General features: G+C 38.1%; 1 protein-coding gene across 2 annotated transcripts in view; it reads right to left on the bottom strand.

Moving 5' to 3' along the window:
* The window catches only part of LOC123672043, a 230,208-nt gene that overhangs the window by 4,038 nt on the left and 206,671 nt on the right, over positions 1–19,499 (bottom strand). For both annotated transcript variants that reach the window (XM_045605999.1, XM_045605998.1), the window contains exon 4: positions 1,617–1,844. In XM_045605999.1, the coding sequence (XP_045461955.1) occupies positions 1,617–1,844 (228 nt within the window). The remainder of the gene's footprint in view (positions 1–1,616; positions 1,845–19,499) is intronic.

Genomic DNA, 19,499 nt, shown 5'->3' on the forward strand with positions numbered 1-19,499 from the left:
TCGAGAAATGAAGTTAAAAAAAGATTCTTTTGTAACGGGTGTTTTTTTTCGAGGTATATAACTTTAAGTTGGCATTACTGTTCAAGATGGCCACCGATTTAACAGCTGTCAAGTGATTTATTCTCAGTTTGGTTTGGCAATTCATCCTGAATAGACTCACGCCTGAACAACGCTTGCAAATAGTGCAATTTTATTTCGAAAGTAATGGTTCTGTGCGGAATACGTATCGCGCACTACGTCCATTTTATTTTGTTTAGCGATGAAGTGCACTTCTGGTTGAATGGCTACATCAACAAACAAAACTGCCGCATTTGGAGTGAAGCTAATCCTCAAGTGTATGTCGAAACACCGTTACATCCGGAAAAACTGACTGTTTGGTGCGCTTTATGGGCTCGTAGAATAATTGGTCTGTCCTTCTTCAAAAACGATGATGGCCAGAACGTTACAGTCAATGGTGATCGGTATAGAGCCATGATTATTAACTTTTTCATTCCTGAATTTAACAACCATGATGTCCAGGAGCTGTGGTTCCAACAAGACGGCGCAACATGTCACACAGCTCGTGACACAATCGATATATTGAAAGACACGTTTGGTTACCGCCTAATTTCAAGTTTAGGACCTGCGAATTGGCCTCCAAGATCTAGTGATTCAACACCGCTAGACTACTTTCTTTGAGGCTATGTAAAGTCATTGGTCTATGCGGATAAGCCGCAAACCCTTGACCATTTGGAAGACAACATTCGCCGTGTAATTGCCGATATACGGCCACAAATGTTGGAAGAAGTCATCAAAAATTGGACGTCCAGATTGGACTACATCCGAGCCAGCCGTGGCGGTCATATGCCAGAAATCATATTCAAAATGTAATGCCACAAGATTATCTTGCGGATAAATAAAATTCATGTCAATCGAATAAACCATCGTTGTTTTATTGCAATTTAAAGTTCAATAGCTCTAAAAAAAAAACACCCTTTATATGCCTTTCAGATTTTCATTATTAGGTCAAAACGACAGTTCGAGTGTTCAAGATCGACAGGTTCTAGCGAAACGAGCACCACGAGGAGAGAAGAAGAGCAGTCAGCCAGTCGGCTGCCAGGCTGGGACCACCAAAGAGGAGATAGAGGCGCATAATCGACCAGAGAGAGGCCATAAAGGATAAAGGTAGGAGAAAATCATTGACACGTCTAGCAGAACACGACACAAGAGGCTGAGAAGGAAGCAATAACACAACAGCCAATATTTGGCTGAGAGTATGTGGTAGAATAGGGGTTACTTATAAAGTTGAAGGAAAAGTCTATAAAACACTTCAAAATGGGATTTTATGAGATTATGGGTTACTTATGTTTCTGTGAGCGCCACTTTAGGACCTAGAGTGTAACTCGGTACACTTTTTGAGGAGTTACTATGTCATCAATGACCTCGAATCTTAGGAAACGAGGGTAACAAAAAAGTATGTTAGCTCTCTGCTATGTCACTGCTCAAGGTCAAAATCACACTCACAACAGATGCCGACAGAAGCTGTCGAAATTTGTTCATAAGGTGGATTTCTCACCATTAAAAAAAAAAGATGAGTGTGAGTATACACGAATACAGAGTGTTGTTATTATCCTCACCTGTTCAGCATCTCGTATGTGTATCCTGGCATTCGAATAAGGATGGTCCTCGCCGTCAGGCATCGCTATACTGGGTGGGAGATTGACCGCTAGATCCGTTCGTAGGGCGTGCAGTCTGACCTGCTGTTCTCTGGCGGCAGCCAGGTCGCGGGCGGACGTCCTACCGCCACGCAACCGTTCCATGCCGCCCACGCCAGCTGTCGCGCCGGCGCTCACAACCGACAGCATCTGCAAAAGAAAAAAAATTGGCTTAGTGGAGGAAAATGTACACAAAACATACAGAGAAGCTATCAAAATCGGGATTAAAACCAAACTGTACAACGGTAAAGCGACCACGCTCCGTTGTGGAGGTGAAGGTGTGTATGGCAGGGGCTACTGAGTTGGTGGTTCCAACAGTGGTCTGGCTTCCGCCGTTTTGCAATAGATGTTTGTAGCGGTAGGTGGTAGTCGAAATAAATAGATCGTAGATGTCATACAATAAGCTAAGGTATTTGTAAACATAACGCCAGTGTAATATTATTCGATTTGTGTCTGCATTATAAAGTTATTTTCGATTAAACAAGTCAGCTTACGAGTCAAATGCTCGTTATTTGCGGGAGGTTTTAATTTTTTGCTTAAATATGAAGGAATCTGCGGCTGAGGCTCATCGAATGCTCTCAAATACCTATGGCGAGGCCGCTATAAGTGAAAGAACGTGCCAAGAGTGGATTTAACGCTTCAAGAACGGTGGTTTTCGGGAAACGATATAGAATTCCTTAAAAAAAATGTTTGTTATATTAGTTTTTGACAGAATTATTTATGTTTCCTTCCACGGGTACCTCCTGTTGAACCTTTCCTCCAGAATATCCTGTCTCAAAAACAGACGTTCTAATGCAGAGTGTATCACATGTCCATCTGACGTCTTTTATCTCATTTCATCGCCTCTCAAACATATGTAATCAAGCCTGAAGTTACTGGACCCTTTTCATATCTCTTGACAGATCGTTCATGAAAACGATCCTTAGAACAAACAAGAATCCTGGACCGGTGTTGCCAGATTGATATTTGGGATAACAGAAAAAGATTATACAATTTTAAGTTAATAATAGTTATTTTATTTCGATCGACCAAATCGTGTAATAAGTAACAAGAACGGTACCTAAGCATGTTTTACTGGTCGAAGACAATTGTTATCGTCTGAGATAGGTTCTTTTTAAAGCTCGTGATGCTTTAAGCGTTTTTTGCACGTTCTTATTATTTGATTTGAATAAATTCAATTCCAGCTATTTAGTGAAAAGTAACGTTGAATGAAAATGATTCCATTAATGCAAGCGGCATTGCACTCTACGTTTATATAGGGTTTTCCATAGAGTAATAAACATAGATATAGGGAGTATACGCAATTTTTACATGTCCTCAACATGGTTAGATTACGTTGTCGGATTGTGATATATTTTTAAATCCATAATTTTACTGTATCGTTATGAATGTATATTATATTGAGTGAAATATATTTATTTGAGTGATTCCCAATTAAATATGCAAATTGAATATTTGGAATCCGATATTTTTCCTAATTGTCGAATTTATGATAAGCAGAATATTTATTATTTTCTGTATCTACCTGCTGAAATCCAAGGTTTGGGAACTTTTGCTCTCCTAGTGTCATCGGTTGTTTCACGTCGTTTGGCGCGCTTGAAGTTTGTTTTCTGAATTTCTGATATATTTAGGTATTTATTTCAATATATTTTGAGTTAATAAGAAACATTGATTCACTATGGGACATAAAAACTGTGTTCTTTGTGGAGAAACTCGCGAATTGAGTGAAACATTGTATCACAGATATGTTTTCATTTCCGCGCGCTTCATGTCAAATTTGATAGTTCATGTAGAGGACAAAATTTGCTTACTGAAAATGACATATGCTCCTTCTATCTATGCTTATTACTCTGAGGAGTTTTCCAATCAAAGGTTTCATTTTGATTTTGAGAAACTCACACGGTGTCGATTCTTCACATCACTAACCTGTCCCGAAAGCTCAAATTTTTACACCAATTTCATTATTGCTGACCGAGAAAGTGTTTCAGTTTTTCGAACTGTGGCTGCAAAATGTTTCCATATTTGTAGTGACTTTTAACAATTTCAATGCGTTGTTGAAGCGTGTATCGTTCCATTTTCATTAATGGCGTAGTCTTTACTTCTCAAACGTCGAAAGATGTAATTTTGTTAATTAAGATATCGAAATTATCTCATTTTCGGTTCTAAATTTTTTGCGAAATTCATTGGATATGTCGGTAACTGATTTAGGCTAAAAACATCAATTTTCACTGTATAGAGAGCCCACACTTTCAATAAAACACTAATAGATATTTCAGCACAAGTTCGTTGACCATTGATAAAGAGCAGAACATTAACTGTAAATCTCCTGTTAGAACCGGAGATGTGGCAACGCGGCGGCACCGACCGCTGACGTCTTCGATTTCTCGGAATCTTAGGCTGCATTCGCAGAAAACGCCTACCGATTCCTCCTGACGACTACGTTTATGAATAGCGATTAATTTCTATTGTTGCCTCGACCTTGGGGGATCCCACCAGACTGTTAAAATTCGAAGCGGATTGACCGACATTCGACGTTGCACGATCGAATTGCATAATGCAGTGAGAGGTTCCTAATCTTTTACCTGACGGATTGACATTGATTGGTTAGATTCGAATAAGGATATGTAATTAAATTATAAAGAAAAAAACGGTGTGACTTTTACATTGTGTTTGGTTAGTTTGGCTGATGATGTCATAAAATATGATGAATTGCAGATAAAAGAGCTTATAAAATGAAAAAACACTGACGTGAAGTCAGGATATTTTGAGCGCCTTGGAGGACACATGGCTGCATATAGGTATATATGTGGTCTCCAAGAATACAATTGGTGCATGAACGACGAGTACAGAAACTCTTTTTTTTCCGATATTCTCCTTGAATTTTTGATGATTATGACTTATGATGATGACGCTATCAGTTTGGTTTGGCAATTCACCATGAATAGACTCACGCCTGAACAACGCTTGCAAATAGTGCAATTTTATTTCGAAAATAATGGTTCTGTGCGGAATACGTATCGCGCACTTCGTCCATTAGCGATGAAGCGCACTTCTGGGTGAATGGCTACGTCAACAAACAAAACTGCCGCATTTGGAGTGAAGCTAATCCTCAAGCGTATGTCGAAACACCGTTACATCCAGAAAAACTGACTGTTTGGTGCGCTTTATGGGCTGGTGGATTCATTGGTCCGTACTTCTTCAAAAACGACGATGGCCAGAACGTTACAGTCAATGGTGATCGGTATAGAGCCATGATTACTAACTTTTTCATTCCTGAATTGAACAACCATGATGTCCAGGAGCTGTGGTTCCAACAAGACGGCGCAACATGTCACACAGCTCGTGTCACAATCGATTTATTGAAAGACACGTTTGGTGTCCGCCTAATTTCACGTTTTGGACCTGTGAATTGGCCTACAAGATTTTGTGATTTAACACCGCTAGACTACTTTCTGTGGGGCTATGTAAAGTCATTGGTCTATGCGGATAAGCCAAAAACCCTTGACCATTTGGAAGACAACATTCACCGTGTTATTGCCGATATACGGCCACAAATGTTGGAAAAAGTCATCGAAAATTGAACGTCCAGATTGAACTACATCCGAGCCAGCCGTGGCGGTCATATGCCAGAAATCATATTTAAAATGTAATGCCACAAGATTATCTTGCGGATAAATAAAATTCATTTCAATCGAATAATCCATCGTTGTTTTATTGCAATTTAAAGTTCTATAGCTCTAAAAAAAACACCCTTTACTACTTGACTTGAAATCAAGTTAAGCTCAAGCCGAGACGTGAATCCCTGGTAACCTTAAAATAATGATTCTAGCGTTAAAACTGAGTCATTTCAACAATAAAAACGAAATGTAAAATTGTGAAAATTTAACACAAGCGGCCGATAAGGGTTTAAAGTTCAGGAGTGGGGCCTGCCGCCGCCTGGCTACGCCCCTGTCTGATTACCTCACAGGGTCGGAGCCCAGGACGTGCAGGATTGATTTCTGTCGTCGCCTTGACCTTAGGGTTCCGTCGGACGCTGAAATTCGCGACGTTCCGACCTATATCCGACGCGGCCGACTAGATTGCATTTCGACATGGAGGTCGATGGAAAAAAAGTCGATTAGAGCGCCTCGGCAGGGAAGGCTGGGTAATGAGTCTAATGGACTAGGCAGATACAGAAGCGAGCGCATAGAAAAACGAAAAAAAAAACGTCAATGATTCATAACCTTCACGGCTGCACCTACTGGTATTATTAGTATCATTGCATGGACAATTCAACCTCCAGTTCGTTGTTACGCAACACACAATGGATTAGAATTACCAGGGCCGGACTAGGGAGGAGATATACGAATGTAAAGGGTGTTTTTTTAGAGCTATAGAACTTTAAATTGCAATAAAACAACGATGGATTATTCGATTGATATGAATTTTATTTATCCGCAAGATAATCTTGTGGCATTACATTTTAAATATGATTTCTGGCATATGACCGCCACGGCTGGCTCCGATGTACTCCAATCTGGACGTCCAATTTTCGATGACTTTTTCCAACATTTGTGGCCGTATATCGGCAATAACACGGCGAATGTTGTCTTCCAAATGGTCAAGGGTTTGTGGCTTATCCGCATAGACCAATGACTTTACATAGCCCTACAGAAAGTAGTGTATCGGTGTTAAATCACAAGATCTTGGAGGCCAATTCACAGGTCCAAAACGTGAAATTAAGCGGTCACCAAACGTGTCTTTCAATAAATCGATTGTGGCACGAGCTGTGTGACATGTTGCGCCGTCTTGTTGGAACCACAGCTTCTGGACATCATGAATTTTGCCAGAAAAATGTGTTTTACTATGGTAGACCGGGGACTTTTCAATTGGCCTGTTATTCTGTCGTTTCTTGCCGTGAATTCGACACCTCACGAGACTTCCGTCTTAGCATCTCTTCTACCCTCCCTGTAAACATCAGATAACAGAACGATCACCCATCCGGATACCGATCCCGCCCAACGCTGCTTACAAAAAAAAAAATGTAAAATCACTCGAACTCAACGGATCCGGACCTGATATCGACAATGACATAATGAATATGCGAGACTTGTTTTGTCGTTAGAAGCGGCCCCGCCAGCGTCATTAGATGCAGGTTTTCTCCGTGCCGTCGTATCTTCCTTCGCGTCTATGTGGCCCAAGGATACGTTCACCTAAGACGAGACCGAGACTATCGGCTGAAGATGATGCCGAAGAAAGTTGAAGGCTGCGCTAGACGCGCGGTGAAAGCGAGACCGTAGACGATAAATTTTAAAATTGGGAGCAGCGATAGACCAGACAAGGTCGCAGACGAAATGGTTGTGTAAACATGGGATTGAAGATGTTTGTCCCTCTCCGATAGAAATTAGGATAGTTGATTGTATTGAACAATCCAACAACTAATGGATTTCAAAGAATTTTGTCTGTTAAATGTTTTAATTTTAACATTGAGATAACAATTGGGCAGAAAAGTTTGTAGGCTAACATAGGAAAAAAAAATTATTGATGTTAACAATTCATAATATTCTAATTTTTGTAAACCTCCAGTATCCAATAGTAAGGCCAAAGTTGTCAGAATCAATCAGGTGTAGTACTTTCTATGTGCATGAGGATCTGTGCTCGAACGGCACTTAACCTATAGTATAGACTACATCTCACCTTGACACTATGTGACTACGGATTCATCAAGCCAAGTAGCTTGACATTTTAACCAACTACTCGACTTGAAAATCAAGCTCGTGAAAACTTACATACTTCAGCTTGACTTGATTCTAGATATTTATTGCTTGACTTGATATCAAGCTACTTGATATTACTTGAGCTTGATATGCACGCGTCGCACGGCATATTATATTTCTGCAATCTCGTGCGCGCTTAGACTAAATAAGGGGATTCCTCGAGCGTCGAGAGACTGAAGCATTCGCCAATGTGACTTTATTTGTAGTTTTCTCGCATTTCTATGAAATCTATTGGTAGATTTTGGTAGTTTCAGAAATATCTTTCCAAACTTGGCCAAAATGGCCAAGGATTTTGAATCAACGCCAGCGTCTTCAGCTCCTGTTGAAAGACAATTTTCCAGAGCTGCTCTTACAGTTACAAAAACCCGCAAAGGGTTAGGCGACAAATCTATAAGATGCCTCATGTGTCTTGGATCCTAGACGGAAAATGATGAAATCAAGCAAAGCCTGGAGGTTTATCAATATAAGGAACTTTATTTTTTATTATTTTTTATTTTATTATGATTTATAGTGATTTAAATTATGTTTCTATTAAAAAAGTTGATATTTTTGGTTCTTTTATACAATAAGTTCAATAAATAAAAGTATTTTTTGCAAGGTTCCTTCTCATTTCATCATTTTTTTTTATTGATGTGTCACTACACAATAAAACTACTAAAAATCAAGTAGCTTGATATAATTCAAGTACTTGATAAATAAATACTTGACTTGAGATTGAAAAAATACTACTTGACTTGAGCTTTACTTGAAATCAGGGCAAGCTCAAGCCAATTAGCTTGAAAATCAAGCCAAGCCGTGAATCCCTATATATGACCAACCTTCCAGATATCGAAATGACCCTAAAAACGTCCCAAACGAGATATAACCCAATCGCCTCGAGCCGTTTGAGCGTTGAAATTTTAATTACAATTAGATTGGGAGAGGGGGGGATATTAAATCACATCTCTTTTTGCCATCTCCATTCCGATACTGCTCAACAACAATCCGAAACTTTCTTCGTTATTTCAGATCTAATTAAACTTTAATAAACGACGTGATAGAATCTAATTGAATAACGCGCCCCCTGGCGGAACTTTGACAGAACTGAAACGGCGACGATCCAGGCAGATCTGGAAAAAACTAATCGTTGTCTGGAACAGCTGGATGGATATATTTCTGCCGAATACTCGGTTTCACCTGAATTCGCAATTATTCGAGAGAATAGTCTGTTAGGAATCAGTTGAGGACTTTACGGATCTCAATTTCAAATGTCCCTAAAAATAGTTTTGACATTTTCATTAATTTGTTATTTATATTATAATAAATTCAATTATAATCACAATTTTCTTGGTGTTATGAAGACTTCCCAACACTTGGGTTTCATATTTGTACCTTCAGATAAACATTATATTGAAAAAATATATTATATACATATAACTATAATGACTAATTCGAATGAAGAAATAAATAAAATCACTAAATCTAATAATATAAAGAAAGAATGAATACACAGAATGTTTTCTTCCAAAAGTTCTTGTGCGCAATTTCAAATATCCCTAAAAATAGTTTAGAATAAATTTTGAATCCCAAACTAAGCTACTCCATCAAAAATAAATATCAATAGAAAAAGCTATTGATCACATTGAGTCGGTTTCTAAACCGTGCGTTACGCAATAAAAATGTCCAGTTTTGCAGACACGCACCATTGCAACTCGATCAGAGGCAGATTCCAAGAAACTCATTGATGCCGGACATGTAATTTTACAATAAGATAATCTTGAACATAAAATGCACTATTATCAACAAACAGTTTCAATGTTTACGATACATATGCGATTTGAAAGGTATTAGTTAGGGTAGAAAATACTTGATTGTAATGGAATGAGGCTTCATGTAGTTAGTAAAAACTTGTCAGCAATTAATGAATTTCTGTCTTATATATTGTAAGTTTTTCGATGTTTCACAACTCGAGCAGGCATGTCCGCAGTTGAAGCTCCGAAAAAGGATCTTTCTTATTCAATTCAGAATTGTTTAAATCAAATTTCATTATCGGACATTACACATATTGCCAATTGCCAGAAAAGAAAAAAGTATCCTTGGTGGACCAAGATCATGTGACATAGTTACATTAAAATTGATCTGTAAGTAGTCAAGTTAAACGTCGCATAAAGTCGTAGGTATAACACACCCCTCGTTCAAGAAAACCCCTTTAACCGAACGTAAAAATCCCTTCCTCGAACAAGAGAGTTCGTGTTGACAGATCGGTTACATTCATTTGACGAGCCGGTCGTCCAATATTTGAACTTTTTTTTTCGCCGCCCGACAAAAACCGTAATATTCCAAAGCCGGGAGGAAAGCCCGCGCGCAATGCGAAAGAAAATCCACCCCCTTCTACCCTCCTCGTTCCTCCGTATATCCGTTCGCCGCGCGAAACGATCAAAGCGTCGCTGGTGCGTCGCAAGCTTTCGGCTAGTCGGTGCAAGACGTGAAAACGTGCTTTATTAAAAAGAACGTGGCGCAATTTATTTACTTTGTGTCGGAATTTAATGGTCCAGAATAGAATTATAAGGTCGTTAAAATTATAACATGCACGGGATACAATAAAAATACAATAAAAACGGGTAACAATCGGCACAAAAGCGGCAATGCGTACAGACGGACTGAGGACGCGTGCGTCTATGCCAGCACGTGGGTGGTGAGCTTTATTCACAATGGCAATAAAAGAAAAAATGCTTTAATTAGAGATTTTTGAGAATGGAGCTGAATTTTCGATTTTTTGATAGATGTAAAACAACCCTATAGAAGAATCAGTCCGACGGCGTTACAGTGAAGTTTATAAGAACGTAGAGAAAAACAAAAACTATTTTTCTAGACGATTCATCAACTTAGATAAATAAACACCATGAAAAGTTGAATACAAATGTATGGTATAGTTTTGAATCGACAAATTAGAAAATTTTTTCTTGAATTATAGAAGCGATTGGTGACTTCTAGTGGATCAATCTCAATGAAAAGCACATCAAAACGTAGAGAAAAATCCGAGCAATTTTTTTAGAAATTTCATACACCTAAGAAAGCCAATCCCTCCAACCGCCTGGCGTCCAAAGCAGTGAACCCAGTAAAATGCGCCGATACGAAAGAGTTCACTTTTTCAATGACTTCTAGTGGACCAATCACAACAAAAAGTACATCAAAACATAGAGAAAAATCCAAGCAATTTTTCTAGATAATTCATATAACTAAGAAAGCCAATTACTCTAACCGCCTGGCGTCCAAAGCAAAGAAACCAGTAAAATGCGCCGATACGAAAGCGTTCACTTTTTCAATGACTTCTAGTGGACCAATTTCAACGAAAAGCACATCAAAACATAAGGAAAAATCCAAGCAATTTTTCTAGATAATTAATCCACCTATGAAAGCCAACTCCTCCAACCGCCTGGCGTCTAAAGCAGTGAAACCTGTAAAATGCGCCGATAAGAAAGCGTTCACTTTTTCAACGACTTCTAGTGGACCAATCTCAATGAAAAGCACATCAAAACATAGGTAAAAATCCAAGCAATTTTTTTAGATAATTAATCCACCTATGAAAGCCAACCCCTCCAATCCCCTGGCGTCCAAAGCGGTGAAACCGCGCCGTTACGAGCGCGTTAACTCGCTCAATGAATAGTTGCTGAAATCCCTTTTTCACCGGGCCAATTCACAACGCGCGAAATCGCACAATATGAATTAATAACCCTCGCCCCCTCCTCTCCCGTTCTCCACGTGACGACGCTCAGCGTCGAAATCGAAACGCTAATTACCGGCGGGCGAATTGTTGCTTTTCATCGCTTCGTTTTCAAAGGGCCCGTAATTATCGCCATTTTAGCGACCAATCGACGTCGTAAGGGCAGCTCAGGTTATTCCACTCCAGCCACATTCAGGTTAATTAGCGTATTGAACACCGATGGAGAGAGTCTGTGGTCGCAAACGTGACCACAGAGAATCAATTAGCGGAGGCTGCATCTCTCTGCTGCGACGTCTGTGTGCTTGTGCAGCTTCCATCTTGGGCGCCATCGGTCTTTTCCGAAAGGTGTGCGAGGGGAGGGGGGTGCAGAAAGGCTTGGCCGGGACTGAAAGTTGAACTTTGGGCCCGAGGTGATGGAGGGATGAGAAAACAATTGAAGGCGACGTCGGGTAACGGTCGCGTGTCGAAAAATCAAGAAGACATAGAAAATGCAAGCGGAATGTCGAAAAAACCCAAATATTGGAAACCACAGACTTGTATACAAGTATATGTGGTCTCTAAGGGCACAAGAATGCTTGCTCAAAAGCTTCCGACTATGCAAGAAGCTTGGAATTGTTGTCCTGTTTAAATGGTTTCACAAAAGGACTTATACAATTCGAAATGCTTATAATGACAACACTGTGCATTATTTATTGTAGGTTATGCCATATAATCCTGGAACTACATTTGGAAATTGTTGAATTGTTTGATCAAAATTGGTACTCATTCATGAACACTGAGAGAAATTCGAAAATAATTCTTGGACGACATAATTCAGTTAATAACAATTTGAAACACAAATGACATAAGGAATGTCAAAAATTCACAGTGTTACCATTAAAATCATTTCAAATTATATAAAATTTCAAATAAGAACTGTACAAACTAAAGCCCATGCCTAGCCACTCTCTATTTGAGAAAGGAAACTTAATGCTAAAGACTAAGCACAATGAGAAAAAAGAAGAAAAAATATCTATACTCTCGTTCTAATGGAAATCCCGAACGGCCTAACCTCTACGTAGAGACGGCGATGTCGAATCCAATCTTAGCTACTCCGGCAGAGCAAATAAGTGGGGAGAGGGTGGTTTGCACTGTAGAGAGACTGCAATGGCGTAGATCAAGTTTTCGATAACGATTAATGAACGGCAAATATTTGCAGATCCGTCTCCGGCTCCGAAATTATGCGATTCCCTGCTCTCTGATTCTGGCGGAATCAATTAAGTTCATTACGTCCATTTGCGTAGTACGTTTCGACTGATGGCTCGCCCGATGTCGAGTGCATCAATTGAAAGGAATCAATCGGGAACCTCATCTTTTTTTTTCTCGTCAGATGGGCCAACAACAAGATGAAGGTTTTATGCTGATGGCGATTCCGAAATTTGATTAATTAGGAGGCGGATCCGGCTCGAAGGACCAATTTTTGATGAAGGGGTCTCCACTAGAGAAGAGGCGTATGGTTTGAAATCTTTTCATTGGGATTATTAAAAAATTCCGGAACACACTTTTCTTAGGGAACGAATGTTATTGTGCCTCGTTACGCATTGGCTTGAGATATAAGATATATGACTTATAAGAACTTAGATGTAACGGGTGTTTTTTTTCGAGGTATATAACTTTAACTTGGCATTACTGTTCAAGATGACCACCGATTTAACAGCTGTGAAGTGATTTATTCTCAGTTTGGTTTGGCAATTCATCATGAATAGACTCACATCTGAACAACGCTTGCAAATAGTGCAATTTTATTTCGAAAATAATGGTTCTGTGCGGAATACGTATAGCGCACTTCGTCCATTTTATTTTGTTTAGCGATGAAGCGCACTTCTGGTTGAATGGCTACGTCAACAAACAAAACTGCCGCATTTGGAGTGAAGCTAATCCTCAAGTGTATGTCGAAACACCGTTACATCCAGAAAAACTGACTGTTTGGTGCGCTTTATGGGCTGGTGGAATCATTGGTCCGTACTTCTTCAATAACGATGATGGCCAGAACGTTACAGTCAATGGTGATCGGTATAGAGCCATGATTACTAACTTTTTCATTCCTGAATTGAACAACCATGATGTCCAGGAGCTGTGGTTCCAACAAGACGGCGCAACATGTCACACAGCTCGTGCCACAATCGATTTATCGAAAGACACGTTTGGTGACCGCCTAATTTTACGTTTTGGACCTGAGAATTGGCCTCCAAGATCTTGTGATTTAACACCGCTATGTAAAGTCATTAGTCTATACGGATCAGCCACAAACCCTTGACCATTTGGAAGACAACATTCGCCGTGTTATTACTGATATACGGCCACAAATGTTGGAAAAAGTCATCGAAAATCATCCAGATTGGACTACATCCGAGCCAGCCGTGGCGGTCATTGGCCAGAAATCATATTTAAAATGTAATGCCTCAAGATTATCTTGCGGATAAATAAAATTCATGTCAATCGAATAATCCATCGTTGTTTTATTGCAATTTAAAGTTCTATAGCTCTAAAAGAAAACACCCTCTATGTATATAATTTCTTATGAAAAACGCTTTATTATTGTGGACAATTTTTTCCAAATGCATTAGAATATTACGATAATTCAAGTTTAATTAGATCAAATTCAACCCAATTAGGTTAGGTAAAGACGGTAAGATAAGCACTCGATAATCTAAAACGTGGCAACGTAGACCGAAACCACCTATAGTACCTATATCAACCTTCCAAATGGAATTCTTTCTCGTCTGCTAGCCTCAGACTAGTACAGACTCTAAAAAAATGCCTACAGTTAAGCCCGCCACGGTACAACGAGGATGGCCTCAGTGACAAAACAATTTACCAACGTCGAACGAGATCGTCGAAACGATATCCCTAACTGTTGGCGGCGTATTCTATGGTTTGTGTGTGCGTGTGTGCCAGTGGCGGCTCGTGAATATTTATCGATGTATATATTTATCGAAAATATTGGTCGATGGATAGAAAATTTTTTTATCAATATGAAAAGTAGTTGTTTCTGAAATCGCTCAAGAATACCTACCTTCTCGGCACAATATAAGATCATAAGATAAGTTAATCTAATATTTTAACTTTAATACATTTTAAAAAGAAAATAATTACACTAGAAGTAATTCTCTTCAATTCATATATGAAATGACGCCACGCCTAGTGAGTTTCCGGGTTTTAAATTAATACGCTCCATCAGTGTGACGTCACACACCGCCATTTTTGGTTCTCCTGTCAGTGTTCGGAATCCAAACAAATAAATTGTCATTCAAATTAGTACGGTGTCGTTGAAGGAATTGGCTTATTTCATAAATAAGAGTATTTGAGGAACGATTTCAGTATTAATTGATAGACAGAAGGAACGAGGTTAATACCAGTAAGTTTGAATCCTGTATCATTCCCCAGATTTTGTAGAAAGTCGTGTTTATAAGTTGAACTTCAAGTTCGAACTTACTGGCATTAATCACGTGCCTTCTGTCTATCAATTAATTGTAAAATCGTTCCTTAAATGATCTTATTTATCAAAATAAGCTAATTTCTCCAACGACACCGAACTAATTTGAATGACAATTTGTTTGTTTGGATTCCGAACACTGACAGGAGAACCAAAAATGGAGGTGTGTGACGTTATCACTAATAGAGAGTATTGGGCTGAAAAATTTGTAGGCTAACATAGAAAAAAAATATTATTTAATAGAGCGTATTCTTTTAAATTGGTTCAGTTAATATAACACTATGCAATAATATGAAAATCGTACAGTTGTTAAAATTGAATTTATGGTAATACTATAGGAAAAATGTACAGTCTGGCAACGATGCTGGATCATGGTTAATGTCATTATGGCACTGCTGAGACGAACATACTATACTATCATATTATAGATTATAGAGTGAAAGGGCTTCATACCTAATGAGATTTTGATACCGACCAAAACTTTCTTGTAACTGTGGATTCATCAACGAATCTGGGGATATTTGCTTGCCCTACAGTTACCTATAATGTGTCAAAAATGAACGATGTTGCCGATGTGCCATTCTCATTGTGATTCAAATTCGACGTTTTCATCTGGTAACTTGAATGCAGTTCTTGCAAAGTCTACAAACAAAAACTTCAAAAATTGTCGATGTTATTTTAATGGCGGAACTTGGAAAACATCCACAGTCTGGCAACGTCTTGTCACCTCTAAGACGGATTAGTCTATCTGTCTTAGAGGTAAAAGAAATCTAAATCAAATAAAGCCATATTATTATTTGATTTAGATTTCTTTTGCCCAATCCTGACGGGCAGCCACTGGCGCGTGTACTGTGTGTGTTGAAACGCAGGTGTTTGAGGTTGTTGGGTACTTCCAGGTGCAGGTCGTTGAACCCTCGCCTTCAATGTGTCCCTGTAGTCGGTGCGTACCTCAGACGAGCTGTGTAATCTACAGGATGTTGTAACTTGTTCTGGAGAGAGAGAGAGCTGAGCGTGTAGGTTCATTGAATCCGTGAAGAGGACCGATAACAATCGAGGACGCACACAGAAAGTACACCAAGTGCGTACTTTTGTCTGCTGGAAAATTGGTGGAATCATTATACAGGGTGGGCCAATAATTTCTTCGACCTACAATGTATTTGTTCTTTTCAAATCCACCACAGGGTTCTTAATTGCTAACATTTTGGTCTATTCAAAAGATTTGTATAGAAAAAATGTATTGGGGGTGAATCTGTGCTGCGGAGTGGCCACTTAATGTCTATTTTTTCCTAACACAGTTTTCAGATGAAAATTCAGCACCGTCTTGAATAAATAAGGATCTTCGGTTGAAACCAGAAACAGAATTACTGTAATTCTGATACGGAAAAATGCTATAGTATCGTATCGCCCTGTATTGATTTTCAGAAACTTATGGAAAAATGATTGTTTTGATGATCATGGGATAATTCTCAAAGTGATTCTTTTTCGAAGGTAGTTATAACTTTGAAATATTAAATAAAATATATCAACTCATTCACTTTCGTGTAAACGTTTGAGGGATTAGTGAAAGTAAATCCATTATAGAAGTGATTCATGAGGGATCCCAGAGTTTTTTTTTTTGAAATATCGTTTTTTTCTATCGATGATTAGACAAAAACACAATGTAGATTGCCAGACACGTGTCGAGAATTTTGGCCTGCTCGATTAGCTTATGTTGTGCCAAATCGTCATCATACAAAGTGACCAGAAGTCAAATTCAAAATTACACATTATATTTTATTATTCCCACACGTGTGTACTATTCAAACAGATACATTTATTTCGGGTACATCCGTTCTCTGAGAAACAATGGAAATGAAAATAATCAATTTTTCGGAAAAAAAAACTAATCTTTGATTTTCTGAACATCTGGACAGAGGGGAATGAAAAATTCAATCTATAATTCTGAAATTGGACTGAAGGTCGAAATAAATACTAAAGATAATAAGAAAAAACGATATAAAATAATCAGTTTTCTTTCAGATATTCCTAGGATATTTAATAATATCTCGAACTAGAAATTTGGGAAAATATTTGAATTTTCATCCAAAAATCGTTATATCTCCTAACTTATTCGTCATAGACCCCTCAAATAAAAAGCGTTTTTTGAACATCGGGTTCTGATCTGAAACATAATGAGGTTTCAAGGACGTAGCTCACGTCCACTAGAAGTTTCAGCCTCGAGAATTTCATCCATTTTTTTTTTCGAAAATTTCAGATTTTTACCCTTAATTTCTGAAATAATGTACTAATCGCCAAACTGCAAGCATTTTCGTCAACTACATAGTCGAATCATTCAATAAAATGGTAAAATAACCAATGAACCTATTAATTTTTTTCAATTTTCTAAGGGTTAGGTATGGAAAATTTCACGAAAATTTTTGCGACAAAAAATTTTTCAGGTGAGATCGAAATTCGGCTTATCAGGGATCGTCAATTCTGGCACCGCCCACCGTTTTTTGCGTAGACCTCACAGATTTAAGAAAATTTCAGATAATTTCTGAAATGAACCTTCCGATTCTCCAGACTCCGGAGCCGTAGATCCGGCAACGTCGCGTCCGATATTTAGAAGCTCTCGATGCCGTCGAGACCGTTACTTTTTATCAGATAATCGCGCGGGAAGACCTTTGATGACTACGAGAGACGTGTTGTACGTCTCTGGCCCTTTGTCGGCAGGTCGGGATGTGCCAGACAAAAAGGCTCGTTACCAAGGATTGTCTTAGTCATCGTTTTCTTCGTGTTTGGATTCTCCAAGGGACATTTACGTACGAAGGATGACGTTAACGAGTTTTTAAGATGACGCTTCTGGCGGTGTTGATGAAATCGATATCGAGGGAAAAATTTGGATGAAGTGGGAGCTTTTGAGCGCTCGTTCGAAGTGGTATTCAAGTGGTTTTTCAAGAATTTTCGTTGCTCGATCATATAAAATATAATAAATGCATAATGCCATTATATAATGTGTATTTGTAGAGAAATTTTGTGCTCTTTGTTATCTTCTCATTTTAATTATAGTCCATATTCACTTTTATTTATAGTTCGGTAGAAAATAAAGGTTTTTCCAATAGGACATTTCATTTTGATATGAAAAAAACAGAATATTTTGAGTTGAATCAATGGGTGCTTATTGATATGAACTAGGGATTCATCAAGCCAAGTAGCTTGACATTTAAACCAACTACCCGACTCGAAAATTACATACTTGAGCTTGACTTGATTTTAGATATTTATTGCTTGACTTGATATCAAGCTACTTGATATAACTTGAGCATGATATGCACGCGTCGCACGGCATATATTTCTGCAATCTCGTGCGCGCTTAGACTACATAAGGGGTTTCTCCGAGCGCCGAGAGACTGAAGCATTCGCCAGTGTGACTTTATTAGTAGTTTTATCAGATTTCTATGAAATCTATTGGTAGATTTTGATAGTTTCAGAAATATCTTTCCAAAATTGGCCAAAATGGCCAAGGATTTTTTATTAACGCCAGCATCTTCAGCTCCTGCTGAAAAACAGGAGCTACTCTTACAGTTACAAAAACCCGCAATAGGTTAGGCGACAAATTTACAAGATGCCTCATGAGTGTTAGATCCTGGATGGAAAATTGTGAAATCAAACAAACCTGGAGGTTTCTCAATATTAAGGAACTTTATTTTTTCATTATTTTTTATTGTGTTTTGATTTATAGTGTTTTAATTTGTTCGTATTTTGAAAAAGTTGATATTTTTGTTCTTTTATACAATAAGTTTAATAAATAAAAGTGCTTCCTTCCCATTTCATCTTTTTTTATTTTTGTGACACTACTCGATAAACTGCTAAAAATCAAGTAGCTTGATATGATTGAAGTACTTGATGAATAAATACTTGACACGACTTGAAATCCAGTCAAGTCAATCCAAGTAGCTTGAAAATCAAGCCAAGCCGTGAATCCCTATTGACGATGAACCAAAAGTGCTTTAGTTTAGCTAAAATTTTCATTCATGTTTGCAGTGAATTTTAACAAATTTCGATGCGTCGTTAAAGCGTATATCGTTCTATATTTAGTAATGACGTAAGCTTTGATTGCTCAATGTCAAAAGATGACAGCTTCGAAAGTGATGGCTCAGATAACTGACTATTCAAGATGACATCTCTTATTGGAAATCCTTTTAGAAATTAACCAAGAAAAAATCTATATGATTTCGACAATTCGCCATTGTAAACAGCAACCACAACATGTATGCAATTCTCCCATCAGAAATACTCATTCCGGAAATCAAACAACAAAAAAATTGCGAGTGTAATTTTGTTGATCATAAATTTTTCTATAGACGTCCACAATAAGCATTATGTGCGATGGTTGTATCAATTCGAATGTAACTGAATCGATAAAATTTCGTTTTCAACCATTGAGCTTTCGATACATTTGAATAAATTACCAATGAATGCTTAACGAGTTGAATGGAACGCATTGGAACTCCAGCTGAAATCAACATAAATTAGACTATGCTAAATCGAGGACGCAAATTTACATAGAACAATTTTCATTCAAATTAAACCGAATATTTTTTTTTTATTGCCCCACCCGATATATTATGAGATTATTCATTGGAAAAAATTATTCAAATGGTCATATATATGCCCGTTACCAAGCTTTGCCAAAAACCTCAGATCATGAAATGTTTTTCAATAGGAGATTTCATTTTGAATATCCTGGTATCTGGGCAACTGTCATCTTTTGACATTTGAGAATTAAAAACTACGCCATTAATAAAAATACAAAAAACAGGCTTCAACAACGCATTGAAATGGTTAAAATCAACAACAAAATTGGTGAAAACATCTATTGATGAAACCCC

Source organism: Harmonia axyridis, chromosome 2, assembly GCF_914767665.1.
Source record: "Harmonia axyridis chromosome 2, icHarAxyr1.1, whole genome shotgun sequence".
Lineage (NCBI taxonomy): Eukaryota > Metazoa > Arthropoda > Insecta > Coleoptera > Coccinellidae > Harmonia > Harmonia axyridis.